This window comes from Ornithodoros turicata, chromosome 6 (assembly GCF_037126465.1).
Source record: "Ornithodoros turicata isolate Travis chromosome 6, ASM3712646v1, whole genome shotgun sequence".
NCBI lineage: Eukaryota > Metazoa > Arthropoda > Arachnida > Ixodida > Argasidae > Ornithodoros > Ornithodoros turicata.
In genome coordinates, this window is record NC_088206.1 from 68635074 (window position 1) to 68652151 (window position 17078).

Here is a 17078-nt window from a genome sequence, read left to right on the forward strand (position 1 = left end):
ACGGCGCCGATTGATATAGAGAGGGTCGTATACGCCTTTTTGTGGCAATTCGAATTACCACAGAAAGGCGTACGCCTCCTGTTTTCAACAAATCAGGAACGCGAAAGATATAATTCTACATGGCGGTTGCTTCCGAGCATCCTTTGCCGTGGAAGGACGGAAGTCTTCATGGCACCGGAAGTTGAGGCGGGAGCTTGTTAATGTTGACCCGAGAATGTCATGTATATGATACATTTCAAAGGGAGCTTCCAATGACGGCATAGCCGTTCTTTGGTTACTTACGCTGTGCTCTGTTTACGTTCCATGTGAACTGTCATCAGATACCAAGACCACTGCGTGAATTCGTTGCGAAACCATGCAACGATTCGCTCTACACGACACCGTACACTTTAAAACAGAACTTCACCACGTAGCACGCTCCTAGCCAATCACCATTCCGAATGATATCATTCTGTGCATTGATTTGTCGAAAATGAGAGGAGGTTTGACCTGTTTTGAACAAATCATGACGCAGACTGATCTCATTCGGTATGATGGTTGGCTAGGAGCGTGCTATGTGGTGAAGTTCCGTGTTAACAGTGTACGATCAACACCACCTAGATAGAGAAAGTTTGCTTACTCGTCGACGTGACGTAACAATTAAGAGTCAGCAAATCAGGACCGTGTTTTCAACGGCGGCAGCCAATCACGCCTTTAGCGGTCGTTTCTATGAAGACGAACTATACCGTCGTCTGCAAGTTGTGATTGAACGTCCCCGAGTGCTAAATGGGAAAACTTGAAAATAAAGCGTAAAACGGGCTCAATCTTTCTCAAAACTGATTTTCTGGAACACGTCTTGCGCTTTTTGTCTCAATATTTAGGTCTGAAGGTTCCAGGTGAGCTCCAGTCGTTTTCGAGTTCTTGAATTCGCAGAACGGTGAATAGCGGTAGCGGACGAATTCTTATGCTTTTAAGGAAGGAGGCAGAGGAGGCAATGAGCAGACTTTCTGTATCTTGGTGGCATTGATACGATGCTTGCTATGTTGCTGTAAATCTCGTGATCATCTGCTCGTGTCAATAAAGGTTAAGGTTCTTCTTAAAACTGAAACTCGAAATTTTACGCAGAAAGGAGTCAATGTTTATGTCAATCATTACGTCTCGTATTTTAGATCACTTACATCGCCAATCAAGTGCTACATGATACATGTAGCACTGAAACTGAAAGCAATGTAACTGAAAGCAACCGTTCAGGTCAAATTCATGTTGGGAGGCTAGAAAGTTGTTGGCTACTCATTCTAAAAAGCAATCAGGGCATGTGAACTTCCATTACGAACGACCGTACCTGCTGGAATACATCCACTGCTAAGTATTGCCAAGGTTCGGCTGCTTTCATTCCAGAAGATACTGCAGTCTATAAGCAGAACTTCACCGCATAGCACGTAGTGTGCCAGTCATTGCCGCGAATGATATGGTTATTACTTTTGATTCGAGGAGAGACAGAGGCATACGCCTTTTTGTGGCAATTACCATATATCCAAATTGCCACAAAAAGGCGTACGCACCTCTCTCTCCTCGAATCAGAAGCGATAACCCTAACATTCGTGGCAATGGATGACGCACAGCGTGCTATCCAGTGAAGCTCTGTTTTTAGAGCGCACTCTTAAAAATGAACTTTCCCGCATAGCACGCTCCTAGCCAACGATAATCTCTAATGATACCGTTATATCGGCCCTGCATGATTTGTTGAAAACGGGAGGCGTACGCCTTTTCTGTGACACTTATGCTGTTCATAATTGTCACAAAAAAGGCTGTACGCCTCCCGTTTTCAACAAATCAGGGCAGATAACGGTATCGTTAGAGATTATCGTTGGCTAGGAGCGTGCTATGCGGTGAAGTTCATTTCTAAGAGTGCGCGGGAAAGATATCAAGAACCATCGAAAGTTGTACGGAAAATAAACCTTCCGCTCATATCAGCTCGGTCACTATTGATGCAGTCAAGGCAGTTTTGTATCTTCATATACAGTCCTCCATATCTTTCATCGTTTTGAATTGCATTTTAGCACCGCGGAGGAAAACTACAGCCATCTGTCACGTATACGGATGTGGATAAATGGAGAGAGAGAGAGAGAGAGAGAGAGAGAGAGCAGAGGGAAGAAGTGGGAAACAGGAGGGACAGTGTACATCCTGGGCCAGCTTCGGGGCTTCTTGTCTGGAAAGCCTGCAGAAAAGCCCACATGGAAACACGAGACAGCACAATCGGCAGTAGGATTCTAACTCAGCATGTCCCACTCTTCAGCATGAAGATGAAGCTGTATATACTCAGCTACGCCCCTGGTGCAGTCTTTGGATGTCGGTTGTTCTCCAGCAGGCCATTCGGAGAGCTAATCATCACAGCAACTGTGAATTAATTACACTTAAAGGGCTGCTATCGGCTTTAAAAAACTACGCTTATTGTATCTCATATTATAAATGGACCTCGCGGAAAGACTCAGTACGTAAAATGTAAATGGCAACGTTGCTGGTGTGCACGAATTTCCCAAACAACCCACAAGACTGTATGGTTCCGGAATCTCCAAGAGTTCCGTGACATCTTCAGGACCTCTGACGTCTGTCTTGTAGCATCAGCTAGTGCTCCCGCTCCCCGCCCCCCGTTGGAAGACCGCTAGCTACTACTGCAAGGCGACGAAAATCGTTCTTTGAATAGCATCGCTGCGAGACGCGTTTGTAGATTGGACACCCTATAATGTCACACTTATCAAAACAAGAAATTAATTGAGTGACAGTTCCGCGTTACAATAGACGAACACCATTTTGGGAAAACATTACTTTAGACACGTCATTCGCAACTGTAAGTAATTCGCAATTGTAAGTTCCGTGGGATTCGGAGAACACAAAATTCAGACCGCAGTGAGCGTTTTTAGTCTTCGCATTGAGTGGATCAATGCACTTGATCGCGCTGTCGTATCTCTTTTGACGGTCCCCCGTTCAAAAACGAGCCGCTTGCAGACGTTAATGTAATACTACGCGATGAGCAAGCATAACCGTGTTTATATGGCTGGCGAAAGTACGCTTCCTTGTTTACACATGCACAGACAGTGCAAAAAGCATCGCGTCAGCGCGAGCTTGTATGTCACGGTGTTGCCGCGCGGAAACGCCGCAGAATCGTTAAGCGAAAAGTACGTCTTCTCGAAATTTATGTTTTCCAGGTAATTACGTTAGCGGTGTCTTGTTCTACGGAGGGATAAGTGTGTGTTCTGAAGACGTGGACGATAGGTGTTATAGGATAAGCAATGAGGGCGTCCTTCTTGATAATCTTCGTTGCTGTGTGGACATCTAGTGCTGCAACGGATTCCACCACAGGTGAGGCTGTAGTTTGGTACCTTAAATACTCTGTAGATGTCGATGTATCGTAAATGCCCAGGCTAGCAAGAACACAAGTTAGTAATAAGCATTATTAAAGAACTATTAATTAATTCTAATTATTTAGCATGCATTAGTTGTTTTTACGAATGGGACTCTCCCTATATACTATAGATGAAAATGCTGCTAGCCATATTACGGACGCATCTGTCCGTAATAATAGGTAATGGAACGCGTACCTATTCCAATTACCTGTTATTACGAACAAGTAATTGTTTATGAGGCAAACTTCGGAAAGGGCCCTGGACTGTGATCAATGCAGCAACATGGATCACAAGACATCTGCGACATGACTGTGTGCACACATATGTACAAATATTACTATGATGATAGGGGTCTATCGTCAGTTACCAAGGATGACCTCTTCCCCATTACGTGGTGACATTATTATGATCCGGTTACATTAGTATTGAACTGGCGTCCGGTACAGTTTTATACAACAAGTATACTGCACAAGCATAGAAACAAGCATAGTGAACACGCGCTGATCAGGAATAGTCTATGTCGATCATTGTCAACCAAATGAAGAAATATCTTATGGTCCATCCCCTTCTGTCACAGATTTCTACTCAAGTACCCCAACCACGCCGTCACTCAAAGTCACCCCAAGTCACCCCACCAGTCCTAACCCACCGATAACCTCCCCCACCGCCAGGGTCCACAACCCAAACTCTTGCACCACGGAACTCTCGGATCTCGTTCGAGTCGTCAACAGTTCCTTGCTCGACCTCACGGACCAGTCTGTCCAGCCACCTTACAAGAATCTTCCAGAAGCCCTCGGCGTAAATATTCACCGCATGTACTTCCAGGGCCTCAGTCACCTCAACCTCGACATACCCGTCGAGAGCGTCTGCAACACTGGCGACGCCGAGGTTTTCTTCAGACTGACCACGTCGCAAGAGCTGAAGATCATTTTCTCGGGCCAGTGCGCTCTGAATTCCACGACGACCATCCTCTCGCCCAGGGCCGTTATTGAGGGGACTGTCACAAAATTGAGCGCGAGGGCGTCGAATGCTGGTAGCGGTTACAAGGTTGAAGTACATGTAGTCAGCAACGAGCCGACCATAATCAGGCTTCCAGACGCGGATGTCGAGAGTCAACGGTTGATCGCGAATGTCAATGCCCTGATACCGGACCTGGTCGGCAAAGCATGGAGGAATGCTGTGGAGACCATGCTGGAGGATATAATCGTCGACATGTTGCGGTCCCATGCGAGATAGGTCTGTGTCTGTTGTGTAGGTGTATGTAATCAGCTGCTGTACTGAAGCACGCAGCTGTATAGGACTCATTGTGTGAGTCCGTGTGAGTCTCAGCTAGCATTTTTTTCTTAATGAACATCACATCCGTGTGAGTCACGGCGCCGGAAACGACAGCGATGATGATGATGATGACGATGGTGATGATTGTGGAGGCTATTCCTTCCGACACGATGTGATTTATTGATGTGTTTGATGATTGATCCCAGATGTGAACGCATGGCTGTGAGTGAAGGTAGTATGGAAGATTCGCTTGTTCTGCTTTGAGGACTTTCTTTTGCGTTCCTAATTTTGCAGTTCGCTTTCATGAAACAATAATAAAGACACGCTCTGTCAGCGTTGTGCTATGGCGGGCATAGTTGTGCAGCTATCAAAGTCATTGTTTCGTTTATCCTGAAAGCCTCCCATGTACAGTGTGGGGACATTTATGACTCCTGTGTCTGTCTACGCCTAGGGTTTGCGTGAAGACAGTGCTGCATATTAAACTGCTTGATATTGATTTGACTGGTCACTGGTGTTTATATCCGTGCCATAGCATATAGCTGCGGTTACTCGGTGAAGAAATATAGTCACGTAATATTTCAATTAATTCTACGAAGATTGCCGAAGAACAATGCCACTGCGAAAAGATAAATGCAAGAACAAACTAAAACACGCGCAAGCGGTTCACAAAAGTCCAGGTCCACTTTAAGCAAAGATAAAAAAGGGGCCCAACCTTGGTGGATCACGGCCAGTACCTGTGCCATGACGTCAGACACGCTTCCCTGTGAAGCCGCAAAAGTCATTTGAACAGAAGAACCCCCAATATCATCGGCATCGAGCATGTGGACATCATCACAGCACAGTTCATCGCGTGATTTTTAACGCTTCGAAGACCTTGTTTACCAACCGTCCGGCTGCCTACTGACACCGATACAGCCAAATATTATAGGTGAGTTTATATAGCACAATGAGTCGCTAAGACCGTGGACACTTCTATATTAATAATACTACACAAATACACCAGACGCCACATTAAAATACAACGAAAATTTCGGAGCCAACGACACGAAAGACGACAGAACAGGATGACACAAGAGCTACACTATCAGCCTATAGCCTAACACACTAATTAGCCCACCTTCCTGTTGTAGTAGGCACGTTAATAGGGTTCTAGTGTAATGAACAGGGTAGCAACCTATGAAGACTCGCCCGTGTGAGCATGCCGTGCTCAGCAATTAAACAATTCAACTACATCATTATGTTCATGCTGACGAATAGCAGCAAGAAGACAAGGACAGGGTAGAAGTAGATAGGACGACTGCAGACTCTCAACTGAAGACTCAACTGTCCTTGTCTTCTTGCTGCTATTCGTCATCATGAACCTATACCAACTACCCCGGATTGTTCCTATTGTACGTCACTATGTTCCCTACGCGTAAAACTCTGGAGGTGACTCGATCTTGATTTGTGCAAAGTCTCGCGTTGGACGTGATGGATCTGGCTCTGTACAGGGGTGTGAGCAGCAAAGCAGGATGCAGCAAACAACGGCCACAAGTGGAGGCAGCGCTGGCCCCAAGCCTCCGGACAGCATGAAGGTCATGCGTTCAGCAATCAGGGCGTTGAGGATCCGACTGGATAGGGTCGGCCGGAAGATGACCACGCTCAACGACGAGAACCAGATGCTCTCGAACAGACTTACGTCACTCAGGGTAAGGGCAACTATGGGGATGGAGACTGAAATCGATCTCGGACAACGTCATCTAGATGCAGAAGGTCTGCTTATTCCGCCAATGGCAGCAGCCAGTCAAGATGTCAGCCAATCGCCGCAGACGCTTTTGAAATGGCAGGCTTGCTTTGGCTACCAGTGGCTTCTCATGTGGCTGATGGTGGCTCGTCTCCATAGTTATGACCGCTGAAAGCATGGTTGTGATTGGCAGGCTCTTAATAGTTACGTCACGTCGCTCAAGCGATCAGGCTTCATTTCTAAGTGGTGTTGCACTGGAGGAATGTTGCCAGATGGGTGGCAGGTTATGACGTCGTACTTCTCCATACTGGAAATTAATTATATAATTACACTTATAGAGAAACAATATGTGGCGGAATACAACGTGAGAAAAGTGGTTGTGGTGGCATAAATACTGAGGGATACTGAACATAGGCGCTCCCAAGCGTTTTTACTAGCGGGGACAAAGTGCTTCCAGAGGGGAAGGGGGAAAGCGTGCAACGCCCTCACCTGTTTTCCTGGAGACAGACGCTACAGTCTGCACGGTTGTCCCTTATTATGACATCAAAGAAAAATCATGCCGCCCTGTGAATTCAAAGTGCACAGTTTTCACAAGGGCCATTGAAACTCCAGGAAAGGAAGGGGCAGGTGCTGCTTTTGCCCCTCTCGGTACGCCTATTGAGGATGTGAGATTTAGCCTGCAGTGGCACAATAAGAAAATATTGCCTCTGCTGCCTTTTCTATCTATCCATGACGGTGTTCCTTCCGACCACTATAGATGGAAAATGCGAAGCTGCACCAAGCGCTGGAGAAGGAACGCACCCGGCTGAAGAACATCGTCGACGGTGCGCCAGGCACGCCGGCGAACAGCGACGCCGTGGCCGACATATGGCTGCCGAGCGGAGGTCGAGCCAGTTCCCTAGCAGACGGCGTCACGCCGTCCACGTCGTCTGCCTCTTTGGACGCCATCTTGTCCACAAGACGTTTCTTGCCTTCGACGTCATCGCCCCTACCTCAGGTTACGACACCGCGCTCAGCGACGTCTTTTCAGGTGCCATATACCTTCTTACCCGTGACTCTGTTAGCTTGTGTTCCAGTTCTTTCCACAAGCACCTTGGACGTTCCTAGGGTGCCTGAATACTAGCTCCCTCCGTGTAGGGTGGAGACAACCGCGTCGTCAGCTACGATTATTGATTTCCGCCATCTTGACGCCCACGCACTTTTCGCGACGCGCTCACAAAGGTGTAGCCGTACACTGCATTTTGGAGTTGAGTAAATACATAACAGCAAAGGTTTGAAAAAAGTGGGTGAAACCAGAACACAACATTCATGCACGGTGAGTGCAAGTGGGCTTCAAAATGGCGACTTTAGGCGTTCGCTATTGCCTTCTGCAAAGGGTGACTTCACCCTACACAGAGGGAGCTACTATTCAGGCACCCTCAGAGCCATCTGGGCACCCTATACCCCTAGATGTTCCACGAACAGAGCGCCACTACATGACTCATTATTTTTTTTCTTTTTGTGACATATACATAGCGCATTTGAAGCGAGGTTGAGACATTAAAAACACAAAACGCGATTGGTCGAAAGGTGGTCCAGGTGGTCGTATATCCGCAGTCCTACACTCTTAAAAATGAACTTCACCACATAGCACGCTAGCCAACCATCACCTTTAATGGTATCGTTATATGCCCTGATTTGCTGAAAACGGGAGGCGTACGCCTTTTTTGTGACATTTATGCGGTTCATAATTGTCACAGAATAGGCGTACGCCTCCCGTTTTCAAGAAATCAGGGCATATAACGATACCTTTTAAGGTGATGGTTGGCTAGGAGCGTGCTCTGCGGTGAAGTTCATTTTTAAGAGTGTACCCAGCAGCACACTCTTAAAAATGAACTTCACCGCATGGCACGCTCTTAGCCAACCATCATCTCGAATGATATCGTTATCTACCCTGATTTGTTGAAAATGGGAGGCGTACGCCTTTTCTGTGACAATTATGAACAGCATAAGTGTCACAAAAAAGGCGTACGCCTCCGGTTTTCAACAAATCAGGGCAGATAACGATATCATTCGAGATGATGGTTGGCTAAGAGCGTGCTATGCGGTGAAGTTCAGTTTTAAGAGTGCACGTGCAGCATGTCGCCACACATATAGGCTGACTCACCTTACGTGCCAATCTACTCAATATTTTTAACGTTCCGTGCAAAAACTAAGAAAACATGTAAAGATTCATTCATTCATTCATTCAGCCATTATTCGCTTTTATTATGGCTACTGCGCATGCACGTCTATCACGCGCAGTGTGATAGACGTGCTCATATGACCTTTGCGTATAGGTGCGCTGCTCCGCGTACGAGAAAATGGCCCTGCGCTGGGAATTTTACGCAGCAAGTGACACGCACTGCTTCACGCAGTGAGACACGCGGTGGCTCGACTCAATAGCCTTTAATAGCCTTTCCATAGTCCTTCCAGGACCCGTTAGAAGACCATTTACTCCTCTGCACCGACCTCTTCGACGACGGCACGTCTGAGGACTCCCTGACGACCCACGCGGCGTCCAAGGCTACCTTGTCGGCCGACGCGGTCCCGTCAAACGGCGCCGCGAGACAACTTTCGGAAGCTGTCAAGTTGTCTTTGTCAACGACGACCATTGGTGCGCCCAGCACCGTTGGAGGAAGTACCGCAGAAGAAGCTCAGTGCGTAACACTGGCGCAGAAGGATGGCGAAGGATCGAGTCCTGGGTCTTCGGGTTCGTGCCGACCGACGGAGCGGAAGAGGAAGAAAACCAGCATTGAGACCGTACAGAGCGTCGAGGAACGGCAACAGGAAGGAAGGTGAGGATCCTACCAAACATGGTCTGGTAAGTGATGCCTCCGTTTTGGCAAAGCTAGAGTCACTACATAAGATCCATGACGAAAACCCGAGACTGGGAAAAAGACGAAAAACAGACGACACAACACAAAGTCTCAAACACAGCTAAAGTTTAATGGACAACCGCACACTTTTAACACATCAGGTGGGGGAGGAGGGACAGTGCGAAAGGCGAGCCTTTTGCACTGTCCCTCCTCCCCCACCTGATGTGTTAAAAGTGTGCGGTTGTCCATTAAACTTTAGCTGTGTTTGAGACTTTGTGTTGTGTCGTCTGTTTTTCGTCTTTTTCCCAGTCTCGGGTTTTCGTCATGGATCTTAGCCACCAGCTCGCTTGCTTTTTAACCATTTTATCTGTATCACTACATAAGCTACGCTTCAGAGTATCGTCACAGAGGCAAAACGGGCGAGTTCGAGCCGCCACGTTGTTTTCCGTTGACCTCCAGCCCCTCCTCCACTTTTGCAGCAGAAATAGATGAAGATGAAGTTAACCAACAATTCGAAGAACCCTCCATGGCCGGCGCTGGATGTAAAATGGAAACAACATGGCGCCCTAGCGCAATGTTTGTTGCCATAGTTTGCCATGGCTTGTTCGTGTCCAATTCCTTCTGTCCCTGTCTTTTGCACTTATAACTTATGGCTGATTCTTACCAACGTGCCAAAACCATTTCGTTACTTAAACGTGGCGCCCTTTTGCCTCAGTGTCGATACTCTGAAGTGTAGCTCTCTAGTGTGTGTGTGTAGTGAAGTGTAGTGACTCTAGGCAAAGCGGCGAATCTTGTTGCAGGAGCATTGTATATGCAGTTCCGGTAGCCCGTCGCAGGTCTTGAAGAATAAGGGCTTCCAAAATAAGAGTGGGACAAAGAGGGCGACGTCACAGCATCTACTGTGTCGTCGTCCTTTTTATTCCACTGTCATTTTGATGGGTTTCATTTATCATAGGCCCTTCCTGAAGCGATATAGATGTAGTGGAAGGTTTGTCCGGGGAGAGCCAATTGCGGGACAATGTCCTTACCGGAGTGTTATACGGCTGACCCGTTTCAGATCTGTTTAGCAGGCACGACAGGGTGTACTGACTTGAGGAAAACGTTCCACCATTTGAGTTAAAGGGAGACTCCAGGACGATCCGAAACTATTATAATAGATGCGTAAATAAGTTCGATGCGTTCTTCCGAAGTTAGAAATACAGTTGGTTTGGCAGTCGGCGACTCCATTAGTTGCCAAAAGAGCTGAGAAGCGCAAAACGAAACCGAAACTTCTGAAGGTTCTCACTCCTACCTCCTGTACCATGCGTGACGTCACCTGTAGACTCCTGTGGGCCACCGGCTGTTTTTCGGGCATGCGCTTTGTTACTGCTTCGTGCCACATGGATGACCAGTCATCTGCCCCCTTCCTGGATTTCGTTCCAAAACTATTCGCCAGTGGTAAAAGCAAAACCTACAGGAAGCCGTACACGAGGAATACCGGTGAGATGAAGTCCAGTGTTGCTGGACTGCTTTTCCCTGGAGGAGCGCCTAATCACCCAAAGGAAAATATTATTTTTCTAATTATCTGTGCCACTTGGGGATGTGAAATTGTATTCACTGAACTATTATACGGCACGGATTGATGTCTACCTCAACACACGCTTTTGGTGCGGAGTCTTCCTTTAATCTCTGGAAGAAAGCAGCCCATAGAGCGCTCTCTCAGGCCCACGAGATCGTCCGTTATCATACTTCACCTAATCACCAAGAACAGTGTTGAACATGTTGGAGCCCGTGTGTGTGGACGACCATTGCCTTTTCATACCTTTCCGCGTTTCCTAACAACAGGCCACCAGGTTTAATGGCATCCCATGAGTCATAATATTGTGCGTGCTGCAAGATGGACCTTGCTGAACAGTAACAGATCACTTTTTGTGACAGGGCCACTGAAGGCGAAAGAATGGAGCCCAGGTACAGCATGTCGTCGTCCTCCTTGGATTGATTCCAGAAGTCGACGAACTCGCCGGCTTTGATAATGGCATCGCCACTGCCTTCTAGAAAAAAATTCCCGTTCTGCGAATGTTTCGCTCGCTTCGCTTGTTACCGACGATTTATTAACGAGATCACTTGCTAACCATAAAGCCAGACAGGTCGCTCATCATGTACTGATGTGTTTTCGCATCTTTTTTTGTGGGGACTCGACTAATAATGCTACGTCCTCTGGGTACTCAATAACGATAAAAATTGTCATATCTACTGCCACGACAGGATTCATTAAACACATTTTTATTGCAGTCGAAAGTTTTGTCTTCCAACTGAGTTAATACTGGGCATTGTGGGATTTTTTGGCGGGCTGACATGTATAGAAGAGAGCTGAACAAAAAGCAGTCGCCCAGCGTTTCGAGCTGGCGTACTGTATCACATTGGTTATAAGGAGTTCAGTTGCGTGCAGGCTTTGCTACGTCGAACGTGTTTATGACTGTTCAGGACCCCCTTTGTCCTCAAAACGTGCATCATGGACGTAGCTTTACGGTAGACAGTACTTAGCGGATCAGGGTTTGTGGAATGCAGCGACACTAACATGTCAAAAAAGTCCGAAGAATACGTCGTAGCTCCTTCAGGTACGACGGGTCGGAACCCGTCCAACGACATGTAGAAGTCACCGTCCTCTGCCACCTTCTGCTTCCTTAGGTCGACCAGAGCTATGCTGGCCAGCTTGGTTAGGACGAGCCCTAGATGCCTGGTGAACATCACTGTACTGTACTCTTTCTGGATTTTGTCTCTGTAATACAGCCAGGACACGGACAGTCTGCTGCGCAAAGGCGACACTGCATCGAACCACGACTTGCCGGTCAGTCCGTTGTTCAGCTTCAGATTACCTCGTGCGAAGTACACGTCTTTAAGGTCGAACATGAAGAAGGACAGTCCGTGCTGCTCCGCATGCATGATCACAGACGATAACTGCTGGGCCACCTTCCACAGGAAGTACTCCGGAAAACACAATCCTTTCGACAGCAAAAATGTCTCCAGGCTCTCGAGGGACGCGTCCGGCACGTCCATGATGAGATACACGTTTGAAGTCTTCGGATCAATCGCCAACGCGTGCACACACATCAAGTTCGAATGCGTCAGGTTCATCCACCTCCAAGAAGACTCCGGGACGTCCCTCGTGGTCACGTGGACCGCCATGTACTCGACGTCATCCAGGACGCACCTGACACGGTACGACAGGGACATGTGGCAGATGTAAGAACCAAAACCGTCCTTGAACGGAGCACACTCCAACTCGACGAAATCCTGCGTGCTCAGAGTGGTGAGCCGCTTACGTAGAAACGGTGGCAGGGCGGACCACGTCTTGATCCGCGACAACGTGACCAGTCCTACGATGACGTCTCGGCAGAGGTCCTGTAATTCCGGGAGTTGGTGACTGGACCTCGCGTCTCCAGGGAATGGACGGTAGGTGTGACGGCCCGGACCGAAAGTCTGGATGAATAAGTCCATGGTGGTTGATGATCTGATGTGTCTGCCGGAGCGGCCGTCCTCGATGGGCCGCAGCTGGCAGGGCCGATGGCTTGCAGGGCGCGTGGCGCAGTTGGCACCCTCGCGCTGACGCCATCAGCTGATCGCGCAACAGTGGCCGGGAGAGGGAGCGCAATACGGGCGAAATCAGCTGCTACAGGAAGAGGGGTTTATTTGTGGAGGTGAGTGACGTTGGTTGAGGTTTCTTATGGAGGAAGCACTTGCGTGGTCGAAGGGAATGTTTACTGACCTGCTCTTTCCACTGGAGAGAGGATAAAAAGTACTGGATTGTGTCGAAAGAACTATGCTGTTGTTTTCTAATGTATCTGTTTACACGATGAGAAATTACGTATCACGCATTGCCTGTAGCTGAGAGGCAAAGGCAAGTGCAACGTGATGTCGCTACAGTAGACTCTCCCTGTATTTCATCTAGAGACACCATTTTCTTCCTGTACATATGGTACAGTAATATGTATAGTAGCCCAGTTTAACTGCTGACCTTCCGGGATAGAGGCATGTTGCTCGGCGGGGGAGAGGGGAACTGGAAAATGGAACTGGAGGGAAATTCAGGAAGGGCTGCGAATAGCACAGTAAGCAACATGGTTCGATACCTGTCAGACTTGCGGTGAACTTTGAATGGTGCGGTACTCACGTGATGGGCTATATTAAGTCAAGCGCACTATAGGTCCAATCTCGAAAGTAATACAGTAAATTTTGAAGCAGGTTTACTCGAAATTCACAGGGGGTTGTGGCAAACAAAGACCGAATGAGGGTTTATATTTATGCTCGCAGCAGAATGCCAAGCCATACAAGTAAACCAAAATGTTGCCCCTCTTAAGCAGAAGGTCACAAACACCGACGACTTCCGATTATTTTATTTGTTCCTTTCCAAAAACTGTGCGTGTTACGAAAAATTTCTTGCAACAGCGGGAACGGGAGCTGAAAGCAACAAACAAAGCCCCGAAAGAGCGGCTCACGTGAGTTCTCGGAAACGTCCGTCAAAGCGAGGCAGACGGCCGCCGTAGCAGACGACACTACTTGGCGGAACGATGCCAAAAACCTCCCTTTGCTTTGCGTGAACCGCTGCCTTGTGTCAACACACTTTGAAAGGGTTCCTGAATTTTGGCACACGCGGGCTACTCGGTTGCGTTTAACGAAAGAATGGCACCGCGAAAAAAAGGGGAAAAAAATAAAACAGACTGCGTGCTTATAGAGGTTCCATGATCTGCCATGCCTTATCGTCTGCTACATCGCGTCTGTTCTTGAATATCAGGGGTCATGTGGTGTAAATTGTCATTGCTGGAACTGCTTACTTGTTATCATAGAGGAAATAGGGGAAGGCAATCGGCTTCCAACAATGACATATTTAAACGTCAAACGACATACTATTTCGAAAATAAAAGTACTGCGTCCTTTTATGCTGATGCGCAGCAATCCACGAACAGAGTCACATTGAGAGGACTCTACTAAAATTCGGGAATATATTTCATTTTAAATTTATCTACGCAGATGTGTGCCACAGTTTGTCATGAAATTGATGCTGAAAGGGGTCGCCGCTGTCGGCGAGCAACGTCATGCTCTAACGCCCTTGGGGAATGTGCGTCCTGGGCAGACTTCTAAGGAAACATTTGCTGAAAGCGTCAGAAGAACACCAAGGAGAAACTCCAGAGAGCCGGCACCGGGATTCGAACCTGAATACCTCCCAGGTATACAGCATGACATGGCCAGCACGCTAACCAAAGCCACGCGAGCTGGTCAATGAGTTGACCACGTCAGGTAGACGACATATGACTGACCACTGACACATGAAATATGACATTGGTAATAATTATTGGTACTGGTAATAATTATTAATGCAACTGGTATGAGCATAGTTTAAGTTGAGTTATCATGGATAACAGTGTCCCATAGCCAAAGACAGAATTTTTCTGGTGCGCGATGCCCTCTCCAGGAGAAATTTTTATGAAACACGTGTCCTATCACCGTGCTATAGTGTCCGCATCGTCATCTCCATCACCATCTTTGCACGTGCAACAGTAGCAGCAGAAACCACGCGTCGACACGAGCTCGCCATCAGAGCGCCGCCGGCTGGTCGGGCGTTCCAGACGCCATTTTTCCACCATGGAACTCACCGTCCAGCGGCCAGGACAAGGCCACCATCCGTTTCCACTGCACGGCCCGGACCGAACCAGATTACGAACCCTCGAAGACCTCTGTCTACGAACCGTCGTCCAGTACGCTACGCTGACCCGTCTCAAGACGTGGACAACGCCTTTACTACCACCTCTGATCTTAAGACGTCTCACCACTCGTGCCACGGAAGACTTCATCGAACTGGAGTCAGCCCCGTTCAAAGACGTCTTCGGTTCAGAGATGTGTCATCAAGCCTTCGCCTATAGGGTCCGCTGTCTTCTCGACGGCTTGGAGTACGGTGCCGCCCAAGTAGGGACACGAGACTTGACCAGGTTTCCAGAAGTTTCTTGGCAGTGGTTCAACCTGACCCACCCGAACCTAATCAACGTCCACGCCCTAGCTATTGACCCGGCAACCTTAACCATCTTCGTGATCACGGACGTTCCAGAAGCCACTCTGAAGAGCCTGGAGACCTTCTTGCTGTCCAGAGGACTCTGCTTTCCGGAACACTTTCTCTGGAAAGTAGCTCAACAGTTGACGTCCGTCATCATGCACGTTGAGGAACAAGGCCTGTCCTTCGTTCGATTCGATCTGAGGAATGTGTATCTGAGACGGAACAAGGTGATGCTTGAGAACGGACTGACCGGCAAGTCAAAGGACGACATGGCGCCTCTTCGCAATAAGGTACCGGTGCCGTCCGTCTTCTTGGGCGACAAAATTAATGGCGGAGGACATTACGAAGTACAGGCCAACTCGTCTTCCAGTGCCTCTGTCGCGTACTTGGGCTACGTCCTCACCAAGCTGGCCAGCATAGCGTTTGTTGGCCACAGGAAGACTCAAGTGGAAGATGACGGTAGCAAAAAGGCACTCTTTCTGGACGGGTTCAGTCCGGTGAAACCTACGGGTTCCACGACGTATTCGTCCGATTTATTCGACATGTTGGTGTCGCTCCACTCGACGAACCCTCCGTTGCTGAGCGCGATCCACGCGAAGGCGACGGAGATGATGGACACCTTGCGGGCAAAGTATGCGTTTGTGGACGTGGATGAAAATGAGAACGAACGGCCGCAGAGTAGCTGCAGTGATTAGATGGTGGTCCATATGTAGTTAGTGTATACGCAAAATCGCGTGTTATCGCTGTCCGCATCACGCATTATATTTACATAAAATTGTGTCTTCTGGCAGGTGTGACTGTGATACTATGAACATAGCACTGCTGCAATCTGATTATCATGCTTCACCTCTGCTCCATATGTAGCGCTATTTCGTCTTCAAGGCCGTGTATATTTCAATTGGCTAATTCGAATATACCGGTAATTCGAATACTATATGAACATGAACGATATCATCTGGCCTCCGTCCGACTCAAGGCTACGCATAGACCCGGTCGCGCGCTCCGGAACAGTATTTCTGTAACATTCCCAGGTGGTGCTAACATTCGAGGAACACATTAAGAGGAACGAGGTTGTTACGTTGTCTTGGTAATCACCTGTTGACAACACAGCTAGCAAAAAGTTGTAGATTACAGCCGGTATATTCTAGAATTGGGTTGGCAACATGCGCATTCGTTTTTGGGTTGGTTTCGCAAACTCTATTGATCGGGCGCGGCTGCAGAAGCCAATGCAAGCACGCATAACATAATTTTCCGCCATGAAATGTTCTGATGCTTGCCTATGTAAATAGGTTTCATACTCATGTTCAGCATACGGCGTTCGCGAACGTGCGGCAAGGCCTAGCGAACCATAAGGACGCAGCTGGTAAGTGCTCCCAACGCCTCAAGCCCTCATTCAGGAGAGACTCCCTTTAATTCGAACTCCGGTTTATTCGAACAAATCTTCAGTCCCATTGGTGTTCGAATTAACGGGATTGCACAGTTTCTTCCCAAGGAGCAAACCTTCGGGAGCGGGGGTTAAGAGGTTCACATTTATGACAACTGAGAAGAATCACGACGACCTATGAATAAAGGGTGCACAGTCTTCACAAGTGGCGTTGAAGCTCCAGGGAGGGGGCGAACGACCCCATTGCCCGTAGATAGACGTAGATAGATGAAGAGAGGACAGCACAAAGGAATGGGGGACAGGGGGGGTTAGTATGCGTCCCGGGCCAACTTCAGGGTAAACTGTGACAACATTCGTGCGGAAAGACTGCCTGACAACCCGGGGAAAACTCCAGACAGCACAGACGGTGCAGGGATTCAAACCTGCGTCACCTCCCATGCCTCTGCATAGAAAG

At 48.2% G+C, this 17078-nt stretch overlaps 2 protein-coding genes across 4 annotated transcripts; both read left to right on the forward strand.

The window, feature by feature from the left end:
• The first annotated feature begins 3064 nt into the window (after nt 1-3064).
• On the forward strand, nt 3065-5160 carry LOC135398271 (uncharacterized). Its single transcript, XM_064629690.1, has 2 exons — nt 3065-3339; nt 3961-5160. Exons 1-2 carry the CDS (start codon nt 3270-3272, stop codon nt 4617-4619), a joined length of 729 nt encoding a protein of 242 aa, XP_064485760.1. The 5' UTR covers nt 3065-3269; the 3' UTR covers nt 4620-5160.
• Nucleotides 5161-5431: 271 nt separating this feature from the next.
• On the forward strand, nt 5432-11359 carry LOC135398272 (uncharacterized). Of its 3 annotated transcripts, none has more exons than XM_064629692.1 (5): nt 5432-5586; nt 6149-6346; nt 7139-7411; nt 8836-9197; nt 11136-11359. In XM_064629692.1, exons 2-5 carry the CDS (start codon nt 6170-6172, stop codon nt 11194-11196), a joined length of 873 nt encoding a protein of 290 aa, XP_064485762.1. In that variant the 5' UTR covers nt 5432-5586; nt 6149-6169; the 3' UTR covers nt 11197-11359. The 3 variants fall into 3 exon arrangements, with proteins under 3 accessions (XP_064485762.1, XP_064485761.1, XP_064485763.1); XM_064629691.1 differs by having other exon boundaries at nt 5434-5586; nt 8827-9197; XM_064629693.1 differs by having other exon boundaries at nt 5434-5586; nt 8827-9223; nt 11136-11222.
• The last annotated feature ends 5719 nt before the right edge of the window (nt 11360-17078 follow it).